This window comes from Leptidea sinapis, chromosome 23, assembly GCF_905404315.1.
Source record: "Leptidea sinapis chromosome 23, ilLepSina1.1, whole genome shotgun sequence".
In the NCBI taxonomy this organism is placed as follows: domain Eukaryota; kingdom Metazoa; phylum Arthropoda; class Insecta; order Lepidoptera; family Pieridae; genus Leptidea; species Leptidea sinapis.
The window spans coordinates 9,312,981-9,336,238 of NC_066287.1; the positions used below are offsets into that span (position 1 = coordinate 9,312,981).

At 33.4% G+C, this 23,258-nt stretch overlaps 1 protein-coding gene across 1 annotated transcript in view; it reads left to right on the plus strand.

The window, feature by feature from the left end:
- LOC126971192 (filamin-C) overlaps positions 1 to 23,258 on the plus strand; it is a 162,298-nt gene that overhangs the window by 95,771 nt on the left and 43,269 nt on the right. Inside the window, exons 19-20 of the mRNA XM_050817355.1 lie at positions 3,694 to 3,785; positions 6,725 to 6,901. Coding sequence (XP_050673312.1) covers positions 3,694 to 3,785; positions 6,725 to 6,901 — 269 coding nt within the window. The remainder of the gene's footprint in view (positions 1 to 3,693; positions 3,786 to 6,724; positions 6,902 to 23,258) is intronic.

The following is a 23,258-nucleotide window of genomic DNA, read 5'->3' on the forward strand; positions in this document are numbered from 1 at the left end:
CAGCTGGAGTAAATGCAGAAATGTATGTATGTAATATGACAGTCCAAGTTTCTTATGGTGTAATTTGTGGCATGTGCCAAATTTAGGCTTTGTTTTTGTATGGCGTGAATTTTCTATATGTATTGAACGTCATTGCAAAACATGGTAACCAAGGAGTTAACTAATCAAAGGTTTTATTAAAATTTCGAACTGACTTGCAAATAGAAGACTGTTTATTGAAAAAAATGGACTCTTTAACGTGGGAAAATTATTGTTGTTCGTATTTCGTCATTAATTTTAAGAAGTAATTGTATTTGACAATATGAGTTGAAGTGAGGACAATGAGTCAACTAACTTTAACGTCACCTACAATTCAAGAGGCGGGAAGAGACGTTTAGTTTTAATTTCCCCATTATTTGGGAAAACCTTAGATCATTTATGCTTCTAGATGCACTGGGATAGCTACGACAACCTGTGTAGCCGAGTGGTTAGCAATCCTACCTACTAAACTAGAGTTCCCGGGTTCGAATCCCGGTGCAAGCATTTATATGATGAATATGGATGTTTGTTTCCGAGTCATGGATGTTTAAATGTATTTATGTATGTTTATATGAATTTATGTATGTTTAAGTAAGTATATTGTATTAAATATATCATTGTCTTGTAACCCATAACACAGGATACATATGTTTAACTTGGGGCAAGATAATTTGTGTAAAAAGTGTGTCAATACTATTATTATTATTATTATAGCTGTGAAAAAAATAGAGTATAAGGTCTATTTTAAGCAATACAAGCAAGATAACAGATGTATGTGTATGTTTAAATTATATGTATATCGATAACACCACCAACACCTTATCAACAGCTAAAACTATTTGACTTAAGTCAGTACAGGTTGCCTGAAAGAAATCGCTCTTAAGCGATAAGGCGCCTATTGCTTGTTATGTATTCTCGAATGTGGTTATATTAAATTTTTTTGTGGTGTGCAATAAAGATATATTTTGGTGTGCAATAAATATATATTTCATTTCATTTATATATTATTAAAACGCGCTCAAACTCGATGATGACCAGCAACGGCAACAAAAGCTTAGATCAAATAATAAATAAATATTTTTAACCAACAGTTAAAGCAAAAAACAGTTTACAAAACAAGAGTTTAAATCCTTTAAGAAAATATATGTATTAAATAACTCTACATTTATTTTAGTTAAATATCACGCCATCATTCGTGTTTCCATTTACCTAATTGACGTTAACATATAGTTTATCATGGTTTACTTAAACTAGCGTTATTTTGTAATTATAAATATGTATGTTGTTTGGGAACCAATAAAAAAATTACTTAAATATACTTACAGATATCATTATAATAAAAAGAAATCTAAATATTATTTTATCGTGCACAGTAACGCTTATTCCAAAAAAGGACAATAACAAACTGTTGGAACAAACTAGTCAACAACATGATTATGTTCCATTGTAAATGAAAACGCAACATTCATCTCAAAGCTCTGCCTTATCCTTTGTAAATAAATAGGTTCAGGTAAGATTGAAACGCCCGCAACGATGAAATAACTCCACTATTAGAAGAAAATAGATAGAGCTTTTGAAACGGAAAATGCGCCCGAAACACTGTAAATTCTCGGTTGTAACTAGCCTTTTAAATATCTTTTAAAGCTCTCGCTACTGAAATTTATGGTTATTTTATATAATTACTTTTTATTCTATTTCTCTCTCAAGTATTCCGTATTAATTTAATTTCCAATATATCTAAGTTCTAGTGTCTGTTTTTCATATGTACCTTACAAAGATTAACTACACTAATCAACCAATTTTAAAACTCAGAAACTATAACAAAATTTTTCGTATAATCCTTTTTATAAATTCGGTAACTAAATAAATTTCATAGAATTTTGGCCGACCGCTGCTTATATGTATTAGGCCAGTACAGCAATTTCGTTTCATTTTGAAGAAGCATGTTAAAATAATGCTCAAATTTCCAAGTATGTTTAGGAAATATATAATATTTATATTGTAAAATTAAATCTTGTTAGTTTTTATGTATTCACATTTGGAAAAACATTTAGTGAATATTTTCATCGCTTGGAGTGTTCCGAAGAGCTGTTTGGCATGATTCGTACCGCTAGAATCCAGTATCTCAGTTCCTCTAAATAATGGTTTTCAAAAGAACTTACAACGTACAACCAGACTTGAATGAACTTCTTTGGATAAAGTTTCCTGGCCCACGCATGGTTACCTTCCAGAACCAGGTACACTGAAGTGATCACATACCATTAGGTCCCGCGTATTCCGTGTTTTTTTTTTCTTTTACGCGTTTAACGGCCGTTCCCAATATACAGTCTATCTCTTACTTGAGATAAAAATTGTAACTATACTTGACTTTTCTGTCTTAATAAACTTATCAACGGTAACTCACCTTATCCGTACACGCTGTCTGTCAATTCGGACGACGTATAGCTTACCAACGATAGAAGTTTAATAAGGCGATATGAATAACTTATTGGGTATATTGGAACAGCTTCAGATTATTGACAGCTAATCACTGACAGTAGAAGGTAATACTTTATCTCTATCTGCATATAGTTAATAATTTTCTCTTCTACATTTTTATAAACAAAAATTATGCTTAATATTCAGTTTATGATTTTTTAGTTACGACATATGGTTTTGAAAAAATAATAGTATAACAATCACCCGACATACTATATTATACATTATATTTTTTTACGAATTGACAATACAAAAAAGCGACGTTGCCAGCTTGAGCATTTTACCTGCAGTCTATAACCTCAATGTGGTTTAGGTACTACTTATGATACATTGCGGATTTGTTTTTATTCAATAGTTAAAGCATGATTTATTTCATTTAGCATTGATTTTTGAATAATAATTGATGTAAATTTAGGCTAATTCAATAATTGTTGTTCAAATCTACAGAAATAAGTTTTTTTCTACTTATTCCAATTGATGTTAGTTTAATTCAATTAAAAATATATTTGTAGGGTAGATCTATATTTTTGTACCAACAATATTCCTGTATAAGATTTTACTATCCCAACCAACTGCCCTACTCTTTGTGCCCGCAGTATGCATAAACAAACATGTATAAAACTTTATTGAAAAAGGCATTATTTTGCGGAAATCCATAATTATCCAAATGTTTATTATGGTGTTACCGGGACGATACGACACGGATACCTTGAAAAAAGCGCGTACAATTTTCTTAAAGGCCGGCAACGCTCCTGTGATTCCTCTGGTGTTGCAAGAGTTTGTGGGTGGTGTCACCACCAGTGATCACTCACTTAACAGCAGGTGATCCGTACGCTCGTTTGTCCTCCTATTCCATAAAAAAATGTTTTAAGTTTTCTTAAGTGTTAATGCCGCCAATATTTGTCTTTAAACAATTTGAACCCGTGTTTCGCCTCTGCACGAGGCATCCTCAGGACATATTGACTCAAATATACACATAACACTTAAGAAAACTTAAAACATTTGGATGTATAAAACTGCTTTGCAAGAAAATACGGACACTTTAATATTATCTTAAAATATGTATTCCTGATATTTCAGAATGAGGTATTTCATTTTCTATTTCAAAATGAACTATTCCATTTTCACTTCAAACAATTCTACTTTAAACTATACGAGCCAATCATTTTCATCATATGAATATTTCATTTGTTCCAGAATAATTGAAAGGGATAGCTATAGAGGAGGTAAAGAAGTACTAATAAAGCCAACGTACAAAGGAGCAGTTGGCAAACCTGTTGAGTTTATAGGTAATTAAAGGGCCAGACGTTTTCTGTTGTTTAATAAATTTCCTCTCCAATTAATGCGGAACATTTTGGTGTTAACATATTTTTCTCTTGGAATTAGTCTAGTTAATTAAACGCCTGCGAGCTTACACGAAATTTGGCGTTCAATTTATATCTACTGGAAGCTTTTGAGGAAGTTTTATATCAAGTCCATTGCTATTGTTATTTATATGAAAGTATTCTATAAATACTTAAGCAATGATATAATATATTGAAAAAGAATGGTTGTGGGCGCGCCTGTAGAGCGCACATCGCGTGACTCTAAAGCGTCCTAATTGGGACGAATCTTGACAGATAGTACGTTGTACAACCAAACTCTGGAATGAATTTCCTTGAGCGTTATTTCCAGGACGATACGGCAGGGGTACTTTCGCGTATCTACACTTTACTAAAAGGCCGGAAACGCTCCTGTGATTGGTTGTTGCAAGATAATGGGCGGTGGTGATCACTTTACGTCAGGTATGACCCGTACGTTCGTTTGTCCTCCTCTTCTGTAAAAAAAAATGTTAACTCATATCTGCAAGCGACAGACACTAGCTATCTTCTTTCTTCTTATTGTTTTAATCATACTATCCTTTTTACATCATTTCATTGCGTTATTGTGCTGCGCGGATATTTTCTTAGCGTGATACGACATGGGTAACTTCAAAAAAAAGCGCGTATACCTTCCTTAAAGGCCGGCAAGGCTCCTGTGATGCCTCTGGTGTTGCAAGAGAATGTGTGCGGCGCTGATCACTTAACATCAGGTGACCCGTACGCTCGTTCACACGTCCAGATGGTGGGGATGATATCCTAACTTGTGGCGTGTTGTGCGATAGTGGAATTCGGCGGCAGTATTCAGGTGTAACAGCTCTTCAGAACACTCCCCATGATAAATGCGGTAGAGGACAATGAAGCGATGTCTCTACGCAACGCCAAGTGATCCAGCCGGGCACCGGGTCCCCGACAATTCGAGCTGCTCTGCGTTGCACGCGGTTAAATTGATCGAGCTGATACAGGGGTGCGCCAGATCATAGAAGACAGCAATACTCCATATGTGGCGGGACCTGCGCTTTGTACAGCGCTAGAATGTGGGCCGGCTGGAAGTATTGCCGTGCTCTATTTATGACGTCCAGTTTCTTTGATTCGTTTTTTCTTCTGCCAATTTGGCTTTGATCTCCAGATGGCCGCGAAATTGGCAATCGAGACCAAGAATTCCAATACTAGGCGAGGCTGTAAGGGAAGTGTTGTCAAAGAGCGGTGATACGACAAATCGAGATTTTTTAGTAGCAAACACGCAAACTTGAGTCTCAAGAGAGGACTCGATAGAAGACACAAGTTCCTCCCGGCACTGGTTGATGATTTCCCGAGAGAGACCTGCATGGCCCGTGTATATGGCATCGCACGTGCTGTCGTTTGCATATCAATGTTTGTTGGAGGTGTCCAACATATCATTGATATGCAGAAGAAACATGTGGGAGATAGCACACAGCCTTGGGGCACTCCAGCGTTCACGGGCTTGGGATTCGAGCAATGACCGTCGAAAACGACCTGAATGCTGCGCTTAGTGAGGAAGCTGGAGGTCCAATTGCATAAGCTCTCGGGAAGCCCAAATGATGGAAGTTTGGCGAGAAGCGCCTTGTGCCCGTACACGATCACTTCTGCCTGCACTCCCGGGGTACAACCCGTTATTTTTTTATAACAAATTTTAATAATACCTATCAAAAATCCACAATCAATGTAAACATCTAAATAATTAAACTGAAAATCTAAATAATATAATGCCAAAATAAATTATGATATTAATAAATATGCTAAGTTTCTAATAATAATGAGATAATTTAATTTTCGAATGAAAATTGGACAGAGTAACGTCCTAACTCGTCAACGGTTGAAGTAAAGTCACCCGTGGCCATTTCTTTTTTGGGCCCAGATAAAGGAAAAAGGCTACCCACCGGGATAACGACGGGAAGGACATGGTGAATGGTCAGCATGCATACGAACGCAACCTAAGTCTGCATTGGTTATGTGGGACTCACGTAAAAACCTCACTAAATACCACCTGAGGTTGGCTTTGGGCAAGTGCCCTCTTAGCCTTCATCGAAGGCGACCTTCTCTTGGGGAGATAGAAGCGCAAGCGGCACTCCCTATGGAATATCCGTCGCCAGTGAGACATCGCCTTTTATAGACAGCTCCACCCTCCCATCTTTCCACTTTCTACAATATAATATAGGAATTTATCTAGAATTCATAGAAGATAACTAGAGTGTGGTGCTAATATTTGACATCAGTATATTTAAGTAAAGCACTTAATATGTGAGTAAGTTTCTGTTACCTCTTAGTTATCCATATAACTTTAATGGTGTATAACAGAATTCTTATCGGTATCAATGACGCAACTAGCAGTGGTTCAAATGGCAGCTACAGCAAAAGTAGCAACATCTTCCCATTATAGTAATCATATGATCTGAAAGTTAATGTTCCAATCTCATTGTACCTACTGCACCCACCATTTAAAACCGAAACACATTATTGACCGCATATAAAGAAGAGAGACTTGAATCATCGACGATCAATTCGCCTCCAATCATCTTGAATCGTTAACGATGTGTAAGATGTGGGTTCTCTTTGGTTCTTCTACCATATTTATCACAGGGAATGCTCTGAGTAGTTAAGGTTCAGCATCAGCCAGAAGACGTCCACTGCTGGACAAAGGCCTCCCCCAAAGATTTCCACGACGATCGGTGCTGCGCTGCCCTCATCCAACTTATTCCGGCAATCTTGACCAGATTGTCGGTCCATCTTGAGGGAGGCCTACGAACACTGCGTCTTCCGGTACGTGGTCGCCATTCGAGGACTTTACTGCCCCAACGGCCACCTGTCAAAAGTAAAATATAAATAACTTTGATGAAATCTTGGCACAGTGGACGCTAGTACGGCAGGTCCTGGTCAATTAGAGCTTGAAGTATCTGGTGGCAACGGGACTCTCGTAGCCAGCTCCGTACGGTCTCTGGGAGGCAACCGATACATGGCAGCCTTCACGCCGCGAGTGGCTCGTCCTCACTCCGTAAGGGTCACCTTCAACAATGAACATGTACCAGGTATGAGTGTTATTATATAATATACCTTTGTCCTTGTACTAGTTACTTACCAGTGGGAGGCTCTTTTGCACAGTTGTAAATAAACATATTTTTTTTCTATTTCTTGATAGAATATTATTATACATTTTGCTGATCGATTAACTAATCCCATTTGTAATTCCTATTAATTTATTTGCACAATAAGGTATGCTGTTACGGTTAGTATTGGATTTCATCAATCTATTTCGAATTATGAACAAAAGCGCTTGTAAATGTAATGCAGGTGACCCATTGTGACGTCACGCGTCAGATATTAATGAAAACGCGCAACACAACAAATCGACACGGCGATGATTACTGAGTCGTGACGTCACTCTCTCTCATTGTTGTTTCAGTTCACGTTGCTTTTTGGCGTATTTGATGATTGAAAAAATAGGTTTTTTAGAATCCATCATATATTTTTGAAACCATTTATAACAATTTGTTATACTAAAGTGAACCCTCAACTTCTGGAATTAATTATACAAATTAAATTTGTAACTAAAATTTACTACTCATGCGTACTCTAACGGTTGGCTCAGATCAAAAGAGCGCAAAAACCGAGAGGTCGCGGGTTCGAGTCCCGCGTCGTTGGTTTATGCACAGTGCTACCTCTCGTGCCTCCAGAATTCATCACTGAAGGATTACATAAAAAATTAAGCTAAAGATTTGAGTGTCGCGGTTGGCAAAGTAAAAGATTTTTTAATGTACAGGAAGAATTACTGGCTTAACATGAAGCATCTTCCCTATTTTGGCAGATTGTACTTATCACATCACTAACGTTAAAATATAAAAGGTGTGGTATAACCCGTGGTGTGAAGACGAGGAAAAAACATTTTCCGTCCATAGTGGACGGAAAATGTTATTCGTTATCTAAACTATCGAGAATGTCGAGATCATGAGAATGGAAATAGACACATCACTTATATCAATTACCAACAGTACACCCTGTTGTATAATGTAAAACCCTGTATAACTGTACCCTTGGTGTGACGACGATGATAAAAAATTACTAGAAGTCACACTCGTGTGACAAACTGGTGTGACCACGAGTCGGGAATGAAAATAATTTGTACATTTATTAATTGATACTTTAGTACTATCATAATTGTTAATTTAACATACAGTACAGCACATACACGGAGTAGACGTCTTTTCGACGTTGGCCAACCGCGTACTAACTATGGCAGACATTCTGTTTTGCACAGGATAGTAAATTTATACGAAAAAAAATTTAAAGATATTGACATTTTTTTCATCAGCCGTAATAAATTTATTAACTCAGTGATCGAGCACACGTCCCAAGCTGAGAACGATGCCCATTAGACTGAACACTACACACTACTCACAACTCATAATACTCTCACATATTCATACACACTTTATACATATCTGTTTAATAATCATGTATCACAAGCACACATTATTCAGGACTTTTTCTTCTTTATTATATATAATTACTTACTATTTATTTGTTAGCGTTATTATTTCATTATAATTTAATCTGCCAAACTCTGTTAAAGGCAATACATGTATACAGTTTATAGAATTAATCTGTAGAATAGAAATGCTGTAAAGTTTGCTTAAATAAATAAATAAAAAAAATAAACATGATTCAAAAAAAGTCTTTCATCATAAATCGATATGCTTTTTTAGATTATTATACCAAAGTATTTGCGATACCGAATTTTATGATAAATATAGGAATTCCACTAGTGAAGCTCATTGTTGATCTTTGACTACCCAACAGTTTTTTTTTTGGGTGAATAAATCAATTTACCTATTTTTGTTACGATTTAGTAATAAATAAATACATATTTATTTATGACGATTAAGATTAATGCGATTTATAGATATCATTTCATCAAACTACCTAAGACTTGTAACAAAAATATGTGCCATAACAACCCTTATGAGTTTTGGTATCGGTATAAATATTTCAAACTGTCAGATAGCTCCATAGATTAGCGCAATAAAGCAAAATAAAATTCGACAAAATCGGATAAATTTATAGTAAAAAATTAAAGATTGTATTCATGATAGTTCTGTGCCCTTACTACAACTTAATGCTACATTTCAACAACATAAGGTATTTACGATTTTTTAATGAGTACTTTTACTTGAACGTGAAAACAACCATTCTGAAAAAATTGATAATCAACTCTTGCAGAATTTAAAATCTCTCTTCCAATCATAGATATTATTTATTGCAATTGAGTATGTCGAGTGAGTCTATTATGAAAGAGAAACTTAAATCAAACTGCCTATTAGTAGAGAGCAGACAAAATTGTGTTTTCACTGCTTAAGTGTCAACAATTTTTCTAAATTGGAGCTTTCCAATCAATGTGGCCATTCAACGATCAAAGTAAGTGGAAAATCTAAATTATAATTTATTTTTTAATTACATAATCAAATGATTTAAGTCCGAAATGTTAAAAGACGAATAAGTATTGAAATTAGTTTTGTAAGTATGCAGGGTTTGCAATTAAGCGAGAAAATGAAATCAATGAATTAGGACGAAATCACGTAACAAAATGAGAAATTAAGCGATTTTTTTTATAGAAAAGGTTAATCGAGCTTTAAGAGTTAATTGGTTAAATAAGGATGATTATGCGAAAAATGAGATCAACTTGAAGAGACTTTCGGGAAGACCAAATAATGTTATCTTCTTTATTTTGCAAATTGTAGACACCCATAAGGTTGCAATAAGAAAGTAGAAAATAAGTTGATCGTTACTTCGTCCTTCTACTTGTGAGGTAATATGTATTACCAACGGTAATTTAGATCCTGTAGATGGAGCCTCTACCTGAGAGTTTAACAAGACACCAAAATTTCGGTTGATGCGTCACGCGGACGGTTGGCTCAGTTGGGCGAACCGCTCGACCGAAATCCGAGAGGCACGGGTTCGAGTCCCGCATCTTCCATGAATTTTAGTACAAATTAAATTTGAATAAGTATTATGCTTGACAAAGGGATTTCTAGATTACCAAAGATTTAGAAACTACTGAAAATGTAATGAAGTCATGCACATGGCATTTGCCGCCTTCAATATTTGCCAGATCGTTGCGATGGCAAGCGTCGTGATGGATTGACCCTAGTGGCTTGGGCACGAAGAAAGGCGCTGGTGTGGGACGCGATTTGCGTTGACACTCTTCACACCTTTTCATGCACAAACCACTCCAGTTGATGTTGGAGCTGCTGCTTCGACTGCTGAAGACAGCAAGCGTCGGAAATATATCGGTCTCAGTGGGTCTTACATGTTTGTGCCATTGGTGTCGAGACACTTGGCCCGTAGGGCTCAGAGCCGCTGAGAATGAGCAAAGCAACATCTCCGCGTCTCAATAATGCCTCTGGAAACCCAAGCACTGGCAGCTATTTCGGCCATCGGATCAGCTTAGCTATTTGGTACAGTTCCTTGTAGTGATAGTTATTACTTCATGTAATCTATAGTAATGTAGTTATAAACGTTGTTTTGTTGTGAATAAATTTGGGTCTACAGCGTGCTTAGAAAACATCATGTGTAAAAATTGGAAAGAAGCCTTAAGGAAATTCTTACGAATGTGAAGTTAACACGTTAATCTCCAAATTCATAAGAAAAATCTAATTACCCACGATTTCTATTTTATAACGCTCCATGATAAGAAATGATGTAAAAATTATATTTCCAAACATTTTATGTCAATTTCAAATGTACAAGTTTATTTAAAAAGAACTTTATATATGGAAAAGCCCACATTCTCTTGTAATACAGAGAACCAGAGGAATCACAGGAGCGTTGCCGGCCTTTAAAGAATTAGTTATGTACGCGCTTTTTTGTAGGTGTCCTCATAAGGTGAATAAACTCAACACTTGCACTATTAAAATTATTGTATGATTACTATTATGAAATAATTAATAATAATAACATTTACATAAAAAAATCATTTAAAAATTAAATAACAAAAAAATATATGAAAAGCTGTGTTAAACAATAAGTTAATGCCAAGAATGAAATTGCCGATTTGTACTGAAAAATAAATTTATTATAAGGAAAATTATTTAATGGAATAATTACCTCATTATCTATTAAACATTTATGCCACCTGGAATGGTTCTTGAAAAGATTTTTTTACCATGTTATAAAATTGTCTAAATCGAGCAATAATCTTGTTCGGTTGAGGCTATGCCTGGCGATAAGGGTTTCGGGGTTTTCTAAATCTGTAGCGTCAGTGGTCCAATAGGTAGAACGTTTGACTCACATCACAGTGCCTCGGGTTCGATCCTCGCCCGCTACGCTAAACACAAATTCAAATATTTTTATTCTAAATAAGTTTCAAAATCACGTATTGAATAGCAAAAACTGTCACTCATTCGAAAACTTCAAAACAAAATGCTTAAGACCTGAGAACAATGGACGACATAAACTCAGCGGACTCCTTCTTTTTTTAAAATGAAATTTTCTCAGAGTATAATTTCGTTTAGCAAAATTTAAATAGCCTGAGGGCGGTCGCTGCATTTCCAATCTATGCTATCATTATGTAAGTTTTTTTCTGTATATTATCTGTTCGACTTATTCGAATTGTAGACATAACTAGACTATATTTGTTTCTGTGGTTAACATTATGACTATCACAGTTTCTACCAAAATCAAGAATATATTATTGTGAGATAACAGTTAAAATCTTTATTTCCTTAAAATTTTAAAAAGGTTATACTCGTAAATAGCACGAATAGCCCTCTTCTCACAGCATTGATATTGACAGCTGTTTCTGCTGCGCCAGTTTCACTCTAAAACTAGCATTGAAAATTCTTCTAATTTTCAATATATCTTTACTTTTAAATCCGAACCAGTAAACAATTGAATGTCAACCGATCTTGTACATTTTTATAAAATCTAGAATACTACAGATGTCATGTTCTTGGTTCTGCAATATTAGGCTTTACTGGTTTACATAATTTTTTTTTAAGGATAGTGTTTTCTCTCTATTCATACCCAGTACATTAACAGGCTTAATTAAGCCCAGCGTAAGAATGAAATAGAAAAGGCCAACACTCATTACTCTCCTACTATTTGAGTGCAAAAAATTCACCGGGCTGCACTAATGGGCAAATTTCTTCTGACATTTCGCAAGACAAATTAATGAATGAATTAGTTAACAGCTTAAGCGTAAAAACGTTATTAATTATGTTAAGTTTAAACTTAGCAGGTAAAAGCTGTAATTAACATGACCCGTAATAAGCCAGTTTGCTTACTACCTACGTGCCGTCAGTACTCAGTAAGTCAGTACTGTGTAATGTGTAGGCTCTCGAATTCCAGCCGCCATTTTGAATACCTGCGTGACGTCACCCGGCTAGGCGCGGGCAGATCGCTTGCGCACACTCAACACTACTCAACAGTTCACATTCGAATATCGTTTTACAAGGTTCTGCACAATGATGTGTCTAAAACAAAATGCATTACCGCAATAAATATCCTTATATATACTAGTATAAGTAAACAAACTCTCTGATCTTTTTTTGAAGAACAGTCGAGTGAGTGAAATTTGTGGGTTGTGCGTGATTTTAAGTGTTGTGGTTACTTTCCTATAGTGTCCTAGATAGCTGCCAGCGAGGGAGTATTTCCGTATCGATAAGGTCTGTGTCTCAAATAAGTGAATAAATTTGCATACACAAAAGGAATTGTTCTCCCCTCATCCATTATGTACGTGGGTGAGGCTTAAGACACGTCATTGAGTTTTAAGACCTCTTTGTACCAGAATACTTTGAAAATCTATATTCTGTACCACAAACTATCGTCACAATAAAATAGAAATAAATATTTCTATTTTAATTGCATTGAAACTTTCAACATGTCATGTAACTTAATTGTAATTGAATAAAAATAATCTAGTTTATTTAAGTTATGATTAAGTTAAAACGTGATTCAAATTGAAATATTTTATTCAAAATAGGATTTAAAATCATTTATTAAAACTACCCCTCTAGTATGCCTCATACCCGAGAAGAACGGGATTTACAAAAGATTATTTTTAAACAGATGCAAACGATACAGAAAGATGTGACACTTTCATTAATTAATGCAAATAAACTTTGAGACTTCTAAGGTGTCTGCAAAATACCGATTACATGATTCCTGTTTAATGTGATTTTAGAAAGCTAGACGTGTTAATTGAGATAATATTGCTCGAATGACACAGAAATTTCAATATTTTGATTAATTAAATTGACGGCATTAACTGACGATGCTTTTTTTTTTAAATTGTAATCAGTTTGTCTCCGGAAAATTAAAAAAACTACCTTCTATTCAAACAAATTCTTAACAAAAATTAATAATGAATATCGGAAGAGAACTGTCAATTACCTAATACCAGATTACATTAACGAACTGGCCATAGAGCTACAATTAATGTATAAAGACCACAAAAATCAAAAGATACTTCCTGAAATAAAATAGGTTTCATGTAATTAATGGCTCCCTGTACCCCGATAAGCCTGGGTGATTTTCGTGTTTCTTATCTGATAAAAATGTTATGTATTTGTTCTGTACTAACCATTAAACTAAAAATAAAATTTTAAAGATGCTTATGGATGATTTACAATATTATATTGAGTAAAACCACTAGGTAATTGATATTACACCGATTTAAAATGATATCTATTGTATTATATTTCATGTCAAGCGTCTAAAAACTTACATTACTTAACAACAACTTAATCGAACTGTCATAAATATTGCAACTTTACTTCAAATTACTGCAATATCCACAAACACGTATTGAAACAATCTATCGTTTGCAACGTTCTAATGACCTGGCTTATATTTAAAAGGTCTATGACATTGAAAATTGTGCGTTGAAGTCTTTTGTATAGATCCCGATATTGCATAGCAATCAATACGCGCCCTTCAATAAAGAATCACCCCTGTTACTGGTTAATGATCCATATATCCTGCGTGTAACGGAAGTATCCTCTTCATGCTTAAATTGTTCTGTTACAAACAAATATAATCGAATTTATGTTAAATCTTGCATGATTATTACTGTTTATTCAGAAGAGCTGTTATCAAACTAAATCCAATAAAGATGAATTAACAATTCCTTCTTTCATATCCCTTTTTATACGACTTCACAGAGGAGGAGGTTCTCAATTCGATTGTTATTTTTTCCACACGAACATTCTCGACTCTTTTCTACTGTTGTTTTCACCCTAAATAAAAAATTATTTTCAAATACGTTCAATATTAATATTATCTATGTCTCAATATTTTGATTTTTTGATATTATTATGTTTGTAAGTACTTCAAAAAGTACTTAAAAAACCTTGATCATATAAGCCACAAACAGAGGCAAGTCCGACGGTTAAGCTAAGCGTAATCCTTGATTAAGTTTTAAATTAAGCTGAGCTTAAGCTAGGACAACCGAATGCAAAAGCCAAGTTCGCATTTTATCACACTCAGCTAAGTTTTACGTAAGTAAAGTCTGAGCAAAGTCTAAGTACTCTTTAAATATATCGGTCTCAGTGTTCTTAAATCTAAAGAGAACTCAGCTAATGTTTCATACTTATATTTATTCGAACAATCTTGATACGTTTAGGGTCGAATATTAAATGAAATAATTTAAATTGAAATATTTTTATTCAAAATAGAATATGATATTACTTATTAAAAGTCAACATACAAGCACCCGTTCCAAAAAGTATGCCTCATACCTGAGAGGAACGGGCGCAGCAAACTCAGTGGGCTTCTGTTTTTTCATACAAAATATGGTTTCAAAGTAACATCGTACAATTAAACTTTTCATTAATAAGCCTGAGGGCGGTTGCTCTATTCATTCATTCATGTTATAGTAACTTCAGCCATTTATGTTATAGTAACCTTTACCACAAACGTTTTTAACAATTCGATTGAATTTTGTAATGCATTTGTTTTGAACATTTTCTGGGATCTTGTTGTAAAAGCATATACATCGCCCGACAAAAGACTTACTAACTCAACTTAGCCGGATAGTAGGTATTATAAGTTTGTATTTATAACTAGTGTTAATGTTACGGTTTTGACATGTAAGCAACAGTCAAGATGTTTATTTCTTTAAATTTTGCTCTCAATGATTCTTTAGGACCTAATTATTGATAGCGTGAAATGCCCTCTTCTGCAGCACAAGTATTGTATTAATATCGGCAGCGATGCCCATAGCAATATAGGACATAATATTATGGAAATAACTAAAGTATAGTCGCGCTGTATCTATGTCAGTTAATTGTCTAATCTTTTTAACCGTGTATGCTTCAAAACTAAGTCTGTTCGCCAATTGTCCCATTATAATTCAATAAATAACCAACGTATCTTTTAAATTACCTTCTTATAAGGTGTTATAACATTAAGTAATAAATGGCGCTTTATTATATGTTATTTTAATGTCTGCAAAGCATACCTTACTTCGAGTAATAACGAGATTCACGTATACGAAAATGAACTTGTGAATGGCTAGGGACCTCGGATTTATTCATTGAACATTCATTACAACTGTAAATTTAAAAAAAAATGTGAAAGAACGCCGATTACGTCATCATTTATCGGCTGCTGTTATATTTTATATCGTCTTTGTATAATTTCATCTATACTAATATTATAAAGCTGCAGTGTTTGTTTGAACGCGCTAATCTCTGGTACTACTGGTCCGATTTGAATGATTCTTTCAGTGTTGGGTAGTCCATCCATTCAAAATTAGGGATCCGTAATAAAATTGCTATTTTGTAACACAAGGTATAAAATCGAAAACCTATATTTGCGTGCGCTGCAAAAACTATTGACCATAGAACAAAATGATGTACAGGCTATAATATAGGCAATATTTTATTACTTATAAAACTATCGCGTGAATTATACTTTATATGGCAAAACAACGTTTGCCGGGTCAGCTAGTATAATTATAAACTTACTAAGACCGAAATCTTCACTGCCCTTATATTTTTGACTAGTGGTTGTGCCAGAACTGATCAACTTACCTTTCCTGTCACTTATATTTCACACCTAATGCTTTTTACAATAAAATATATTTTTTTATAAAATCAAACTATACGTTACTTATAAACCCAAACTAAAAAAAAGATTATTTCTGTTTTTAGTTTGGGTTTCTATAAAAGCGTGTTATTTAGTTTGTTTTAACTATTATTTATTTTCATGGAAGAGAAGGTGAAACCAGGGTCTAGGTTACCAGATAAATCGCAGGTGTACGTGTAACCTAAGCAATATGTTATGTTTTTTTTAAAACCCTCACTTCTAGGATTAATACGGAAAGCTGGAGGTCGTGGGTTCGAGTCCCGAATCGTTCATAAAATTTTGTTTTTCAAATTTTATTTGTGTAACCTAACGTACGGAAAGGATAAAATAACAGTACATATACCCTTATAATTATATAAATATAAGTGATCTTAGCGCATATTGAACCTGCAACCTGTTTTTCTCTCAACAAATGGACTTGTCATAATATACACTGGTGTATGTGAAGCATTATGTGTAAGCATTACTGTGTTTCGGTCTAAAGAGCGCCGTAGCTAGTGAAATTACTCGGCAAATGAGACTTAACATCTTATGTCTCAAGGTGACAAGAACAATAATTGTAGTGCCGCTCAGAATTCTTGGGTTTTTTCAATATTCGTTAGCGGCACTGCATTGTAAAGGGCAGGGCGTATCAGTTACCATCAGCTGTCTTGCTCGTCTCATCCCTTATTGTCACAACAAAAAAAAAGAAATAAGATTTCTAGTGCTGGAGGCAATATTGTTTAAACATAATTAAAACTATGTTACGTGTTCACAAATCTTGCTATGTACACATTATGTGTACTCGTAACTCGTGAAAACTAACACTTTCCTTTTCACGTAATCAACTGTGGACAATTTGACAAGTCACATAATTTTAAAGACGTCAATTTACAGAGTCATCAAAACTGCGTGAGTCGTGTATATTTTGAATAATATGCTCGCAAAATACTTTTATTTTCGGTGTGTGTAGATGATGCAGCTACTGTACTCAATAACTTTTGTTTTGTATAAATTTACATTTACTTTTTTGACTTACTCGTGTAAGGCATTGACTATTTTACGTTTGAGTATTTTTGTTGCATCACTTTAAACTAAAACTGGCGGTTAATGTAAAAAGAAAAGTAAACATTTGACATTCAAAAGTGTCTATTCCGTGACCGACATGAATAAAGTGATTTTGATTTGAATATGCTTACATCAGCTATCTTTTATCTATCTATATATATAGTGAAAATGGTCTTTGTTTGAGGCTCTTTCAAGCCTAAACCACTGATCGTATCGATATAAAACTACCACCATTCGATGCGAAATTTATCCTAGATGGTTATTTTTCGAATTGCAACGTTTTAACGAAGCGGGCGGGAACGGCTAGTCTATATATATAAAAATTTTGTGTCATGTTGTTGTCCGCGATGAACTCCTAAACTAATGAATCCATTTTGATTAAATTTTGCACACTGTAAGTTTGATCCAACTTGAGGAGATACATTTTTTAAATTTTAAATATTATTTATACATACATAATTCTATGAGAAAAATTCTCGACACAAAGTTTGATCCAACTTGAGGAGATACATTTTTTAAATTTTAAATATTATTTATACATACATAATTCTATGAGAAAAATTCTCGACACAAAGTTTGATCCAACTTGAGGAGATACATTTTTTAAATTTTAAATATTATTTATACATACATAATTCTATGAGAAAAATTCTCAACACAAAGTTTGATCCAACTTGAGGAGATACATTTTTTAAATTTTAAATATTATTTATACATACATAATTCTATGAGAAAAATTCTCGACACAAAGTTTGATCCAACTTGAGGAGATACATTTTTTAAATTTTAAATATTATTTATACATACATAATTCTATGAGAAAAATTCTCGACACAAAGTTTGATCCAACTTGAGGAGATACATTTTTTAAATTTTAAATATTATTTATACATACATAATTCTATGAGAAAAATTCTCGACACAAAGTTTGATCCAACTTGAGGAGATACATTTTTTAAATTTTAAATATTATTTATACATACATAATTCTATGAGAAAAATTCTCGACACAAAGTTTGATCCAACTTGAGGAGATACATTTTTTAAATTTTAAATATTATTTATACATACATAATTCTATGAGAAAAATTCTCGACACAAAGTTTGATCCAACTTGAGGAGATACATTTTTTAAATTTTAAATATTATTTATACATACATTATTCTATGAGAAAAATTCTCGACACAAAGTTTGATCCAACTTGAGGAGATACATTTTTTAAATTTTAAATATTATTTATACATACATAATTCTATGAGAAAAATTCTCGACACAAAGTTTGACAGTTCTACCGTGATAATATTTTATTACAAGAACAGAGAATACGATATATATATTATAATAATTGAGCTTCTACGAAATTCGTAATTAACAATACAGATTTTAAGTTTTGGTATGAAGTGTTGAAGATAAGCCCACCTTTATCTCATGTAATAATATATTAATGTATTTTGTTATTCTATGACGAATAAACAAATAAGTTTATAATATACCGAGACTATTTTAATAATATTAATAATAATTGAATTCTCTTAAAAATATAAGTTCACAACAAGTTCACAACAAGCCGGAGTCACCTTTTAGGCAAACAATACCTGCACAAGATGGCTTCGATCTTCCATTTCAGTAATGTGTTATTTTTAACAAAAGTTTTATTGACATGGTAGTAAATTTTGTCAAAACAAATAATATTGCAGGAAATGGACATTAGAAACACAGGTGTATGATTAATATGAAAGAAAAAGCTCTCACTCAAAGGCTTCTAAAACATACTGATATTTTAGTATGAAATTGTTTATACGTTTCTTTCTTTAGTTTTCTATTTTCCAGTCTAGATCATTTGGTCTAGATAAATCTTCTTGCCGTACCTCTTTGTTCGATCATTTGTTTTGTCTGAACAATCACACAGAAAGCTTAGTTTTATTCAAGTTGCAAGTTGAATCAATATGTTCATGTTCGTAATAGAAAATAAATGTCTTTAGAGGTCAGTTTTGCGGCTAGCGTTTAATAACTCTAATTTATAATATGTTTCTATTTCGAGATATATTATTTTGCTTATTAAATATATATAAAATTTTGTCAGTTAAAAACATTTTTTGTATGAAAATAAGGGACGAAACGAACAGGACGTTCAGCTGTTGGTAATTGATACGCGCTGCCCATTACAATGCAGTGCCGCTCAGGATTCTTGATAATCTCAAAAATTCAGAGCGGTACTACAACTGCGCTCGCATTCGCCCAGTAATTTCACTAGCTAAGGCGCCCTTCAGACCGAAAAACAATAATATTTACTGCTTCACGGCAGAAAAGGGCGCCGTTGTGGTGCCTCCCACTTTTAACTAAAATATTTTTTTATCTATCATAAAATTCTCAGAATTTATATGGTTAGATATTTGATTCAATATGGTTATACATTTCTTAAATTATGCTATTGTTAATCAATTCAATTTCTCTTTAATTTAGTTTAAAGTAAACAATATATTAGTAGGAACTTATAATACCTACATAAGTATACATATTTACACAATTACTAAAGCTTAGCAAGATTTTGACAAGGGTACTTCTAATATATAAAATTCTCATGTCGCGGTGTTTGTAGTGAAACTCCTTCGAAACGGCTTGAAATTTTGAGTGCATATTGGGTAGGTCTGAGAATCGGACAACATCTATTTTTCATCCCCCTAAAAGTTAAAGGTGGTCCACGCCAATTTTTTTTTTTAATTTCATTGACATTTTTTTTATTTTGTTTGATTATGAGTCAGCATTAAAAAATACATACAACTTCAAATTTTCACTCATCTACGATCAACAGTTACTTTTGTATCGCGATTTTAATACCGGCAATACAACGTTTGCTGGGTCAGCTAGTAATTAATAAAATTCTCCTTTTAAACGAACCTCTAAAACGGAGGAGGTTCTCAATTCAGTCGGTTGTTTTTTTTTTGTTAATTATTTCTCCTACAACTTACTTATATAGTAGTTTAGGAGAGTTTATGTAAGCCGTTTTCACTTTTGTATATTACATACTTACATACATATTACTTGTGAACATGCTATTAAAGTTTGGCAAGATTTTCATTTTTGGGTAAAAAATTTACTTAAATGAAAAATGAAATTCTTTTTCCTTAAGATATTTCAAAACTTCTAGTTAGAAAAAAGAATGTACAAAAGTACATACTTACTACCTTAACGTTTTCGTTAGTACAAAATTGTATAGATACGGTATATAGATACTATATTTTAGTAACAATTAATTTATTCACAAAAGATAAATTAGGTTTATAATACACAAATAAAATTTGAAAAAAATTTTTTATGAACTATGCGGTATTCGAACCCACGACCTCCGGCGTTCCGTGCCGGTGCTCTAACCAACTGAGCTAACCGTTCGAGTACCGCCTCGTTATAAAACTCTGTTTGTTTTGTTGTGGTTCGAATCTCGTCTCAGGTTGTGGGTTCGAATCCCGCATCATTCATTAAATTTCTTTCTTCTTATTCCCTTTATACCCTGTGTCCGCGAAGTTTACATTTTTCAACAATAAACTGTGACTGTGGTTATGTTATAAAAATTTATAAACATCAGATAGTGTCATATTAGTTATAGTTTGCTTTTAGTGTAGAAATATGTATTTAAATTGTAATTGAAGATGTAGGAAGTATTTGTATACCGCAGTCGCTGTCCGTGCTGCGTAACACGGCGCCTACTGAAAATCAGTGTCGAGTCTCTGAAGGCTCGACGTATACTGAGTGGGCCTCCGATTGGCAATACTAAAGTGATTGCACTGCTCCTCAATCTAATTGTTTTATTTATTTTAATTTTACTAGGTCTGTTTTAATTATTTTTTAGTGGTTTTTATAGTTTAAGTTTATAATTTTGGTTAACTTATAATTTTAATCTAATATTTTATGTTAAAATTACTTGTTTAATAAAGTTATTATATTATAAACTATGGCCTATTTTAGCAGTGTAATTATGTTGCCAATAAAGTTTATTATTATTATTATAATTATTATAAATTTTGTTTTTCAAATTTTATTTGTGTATTAATCTTAGAAGTGAGGGATATCACTTTAAAAACATAACATATTGTTTAGGTTTATAATTATACTGTTTACCTATATATCTTTTAACTTACCTGTACGTATAGATTACCGGTATTTTATAAGAGTTAAACCTCTTATAAGACCTGCTCAACATAAAATTATTTATTAATCGTTGTAATCTTTAATGCGTCTATAGCATTTAACGATGCATCATAAAAGTATGTAATACATCGTAAAAAGTGTTATATAAGACGAGTTATATATTTATTATGAATGTATATATATCAAGCACAGTTGACTCTCACCACGGAAGTCTCACCTGCCACGTACCAATGTGTTTTCGGTTTTCTACTTCATATTTTTCTATAGAAGAGGAGAACAAAAGAGAACAGCGTACAGGTCACCTGAGTAGCCTTCCTTATATAAATGAAAAAAGGATTGTGTGGTTGCGTAAAGCGTATGTTACAAAATTTGAAAGATGCCATTGAGTGTCAAGATGCCACTCACACAAGCATCTAATAGTTGCCGCAATAAAAAGCCTATTGTTCTTAGGTAGTGCGGTATCTAGTTGGAGCGTAGCGGAGATCTAAGAGCGAGATCTTATTAAGTTATTTTAAACTATTGTACGAATTCTCTGTATTTAAAAATATTTTTTAGTAATACAGACAGCCGCATGTAATGAAAATATTGTATTTTTGTCGATACTTGACTCGTGCGAAAACTTCAATTAAATCGGATATTTTAATAAAATGATAATGTTAAATACATAAATATGTACTTAGATAATTTATACGGCTAGATAGACTCTCTTGCTGTTAGACAACCGATGAAAACAGGCCAGGTTTATTACTTTAGTGTGCGTGACAAGCTACGTCTCACACACTCGATTTGTATGTCACTATGTGTTAGTGTGCGAGGCTTGCTCAAAATAAAGGTTAACAGTCAACCTCATTTACAACAACAGTCTATCTAGACGTATAAATGATCTAAGCAAAAATACATGTCTATGTAGTACACAAATGAAATTTAAAAGGATGACGAGTGAACATGACACACTAAATTTATCAACAATACGTCACACGAACGGCTCAGTTGAAGAGCGCTCGCTCGGAACGCGAGAGGTACCGAGTTGGAGTCCTGCATGGTTCATAAATTTTGATTTCAAATTTTATCCCAGAAGTGAGGGTTATCACTTTAAAAAAATAACAAATTGTTTAGATGTCTATGTATTCTCATTTCTCATGCAGGCGTAAGAAAATAAAACTTTATGTACAGATTACTGTGGTTCCCGTAATTTATATATAATTTAAAGGTTACACGGGTTTTCACTCGTGTAATGAATGTTATCTTAAACAATAACTGTAAGTTACATTTGTACAAAGTATAAATTAATTCTAAATAGTTAAGTGAAGCAATAAAAAGTGAACAATCTCGCGAATCTCCGGTTACAGCGATATAATGTTGCAACCACGATATCAAATAACTTTTACACTGCCACAAATAATACACCTGCCGTTTACCTGTTAGTTGGCAATCGGTCATTCTTGACCGCCTATTGTATGACTGCAGGTCCCTACTTCATTCAAATATTCAAATTCAAATACTTTTAATTCAAAATAGGATGTGACATCACTTATTGAAAGTCAAAAACTACCACCCATTCCAAAATGCCTCAGGCCTGAGAAGAATGGGTGCAATAAACTCAGCGGGCTTTTTTTTTAAATCAAAAAATATGTTTACAAAGTAATATTGTATAATTAAACTTATTATTTCATAGCCTGAGGGCGGTCGCTCCATCCCCAATCTGTGGTATCATTAAGAAAGTCATTTATTTATGTTATAGTAATCTTTACCACACAAACATTTTTTAACAATTCTTTTGAATAACGTAATACTTTTGTTTTGAACATTTTCTGGGATCTTGTTGTAAAAGCATATACATCGCCCCACAAAAGTCTCAGTAACTTGACTTAGCCGAGTAGTAGGCATTATAAAATTATATCTGTTCCTGGTGTTAACATTATGGTTATGACAGTTTCTAGCAAATTCACTTATGTGCCTATGAACATACATTACATAATCAAGAATAAAAAAAAATCAAATGTTTAATACAAGTTCTCCAAGTTCTCTTTATAAACTTATTATTTTAGCCTGTGTAACTATAATATAATTTTAACATGGCGGTCACATGGTCAGGATTTTCGTGGTTG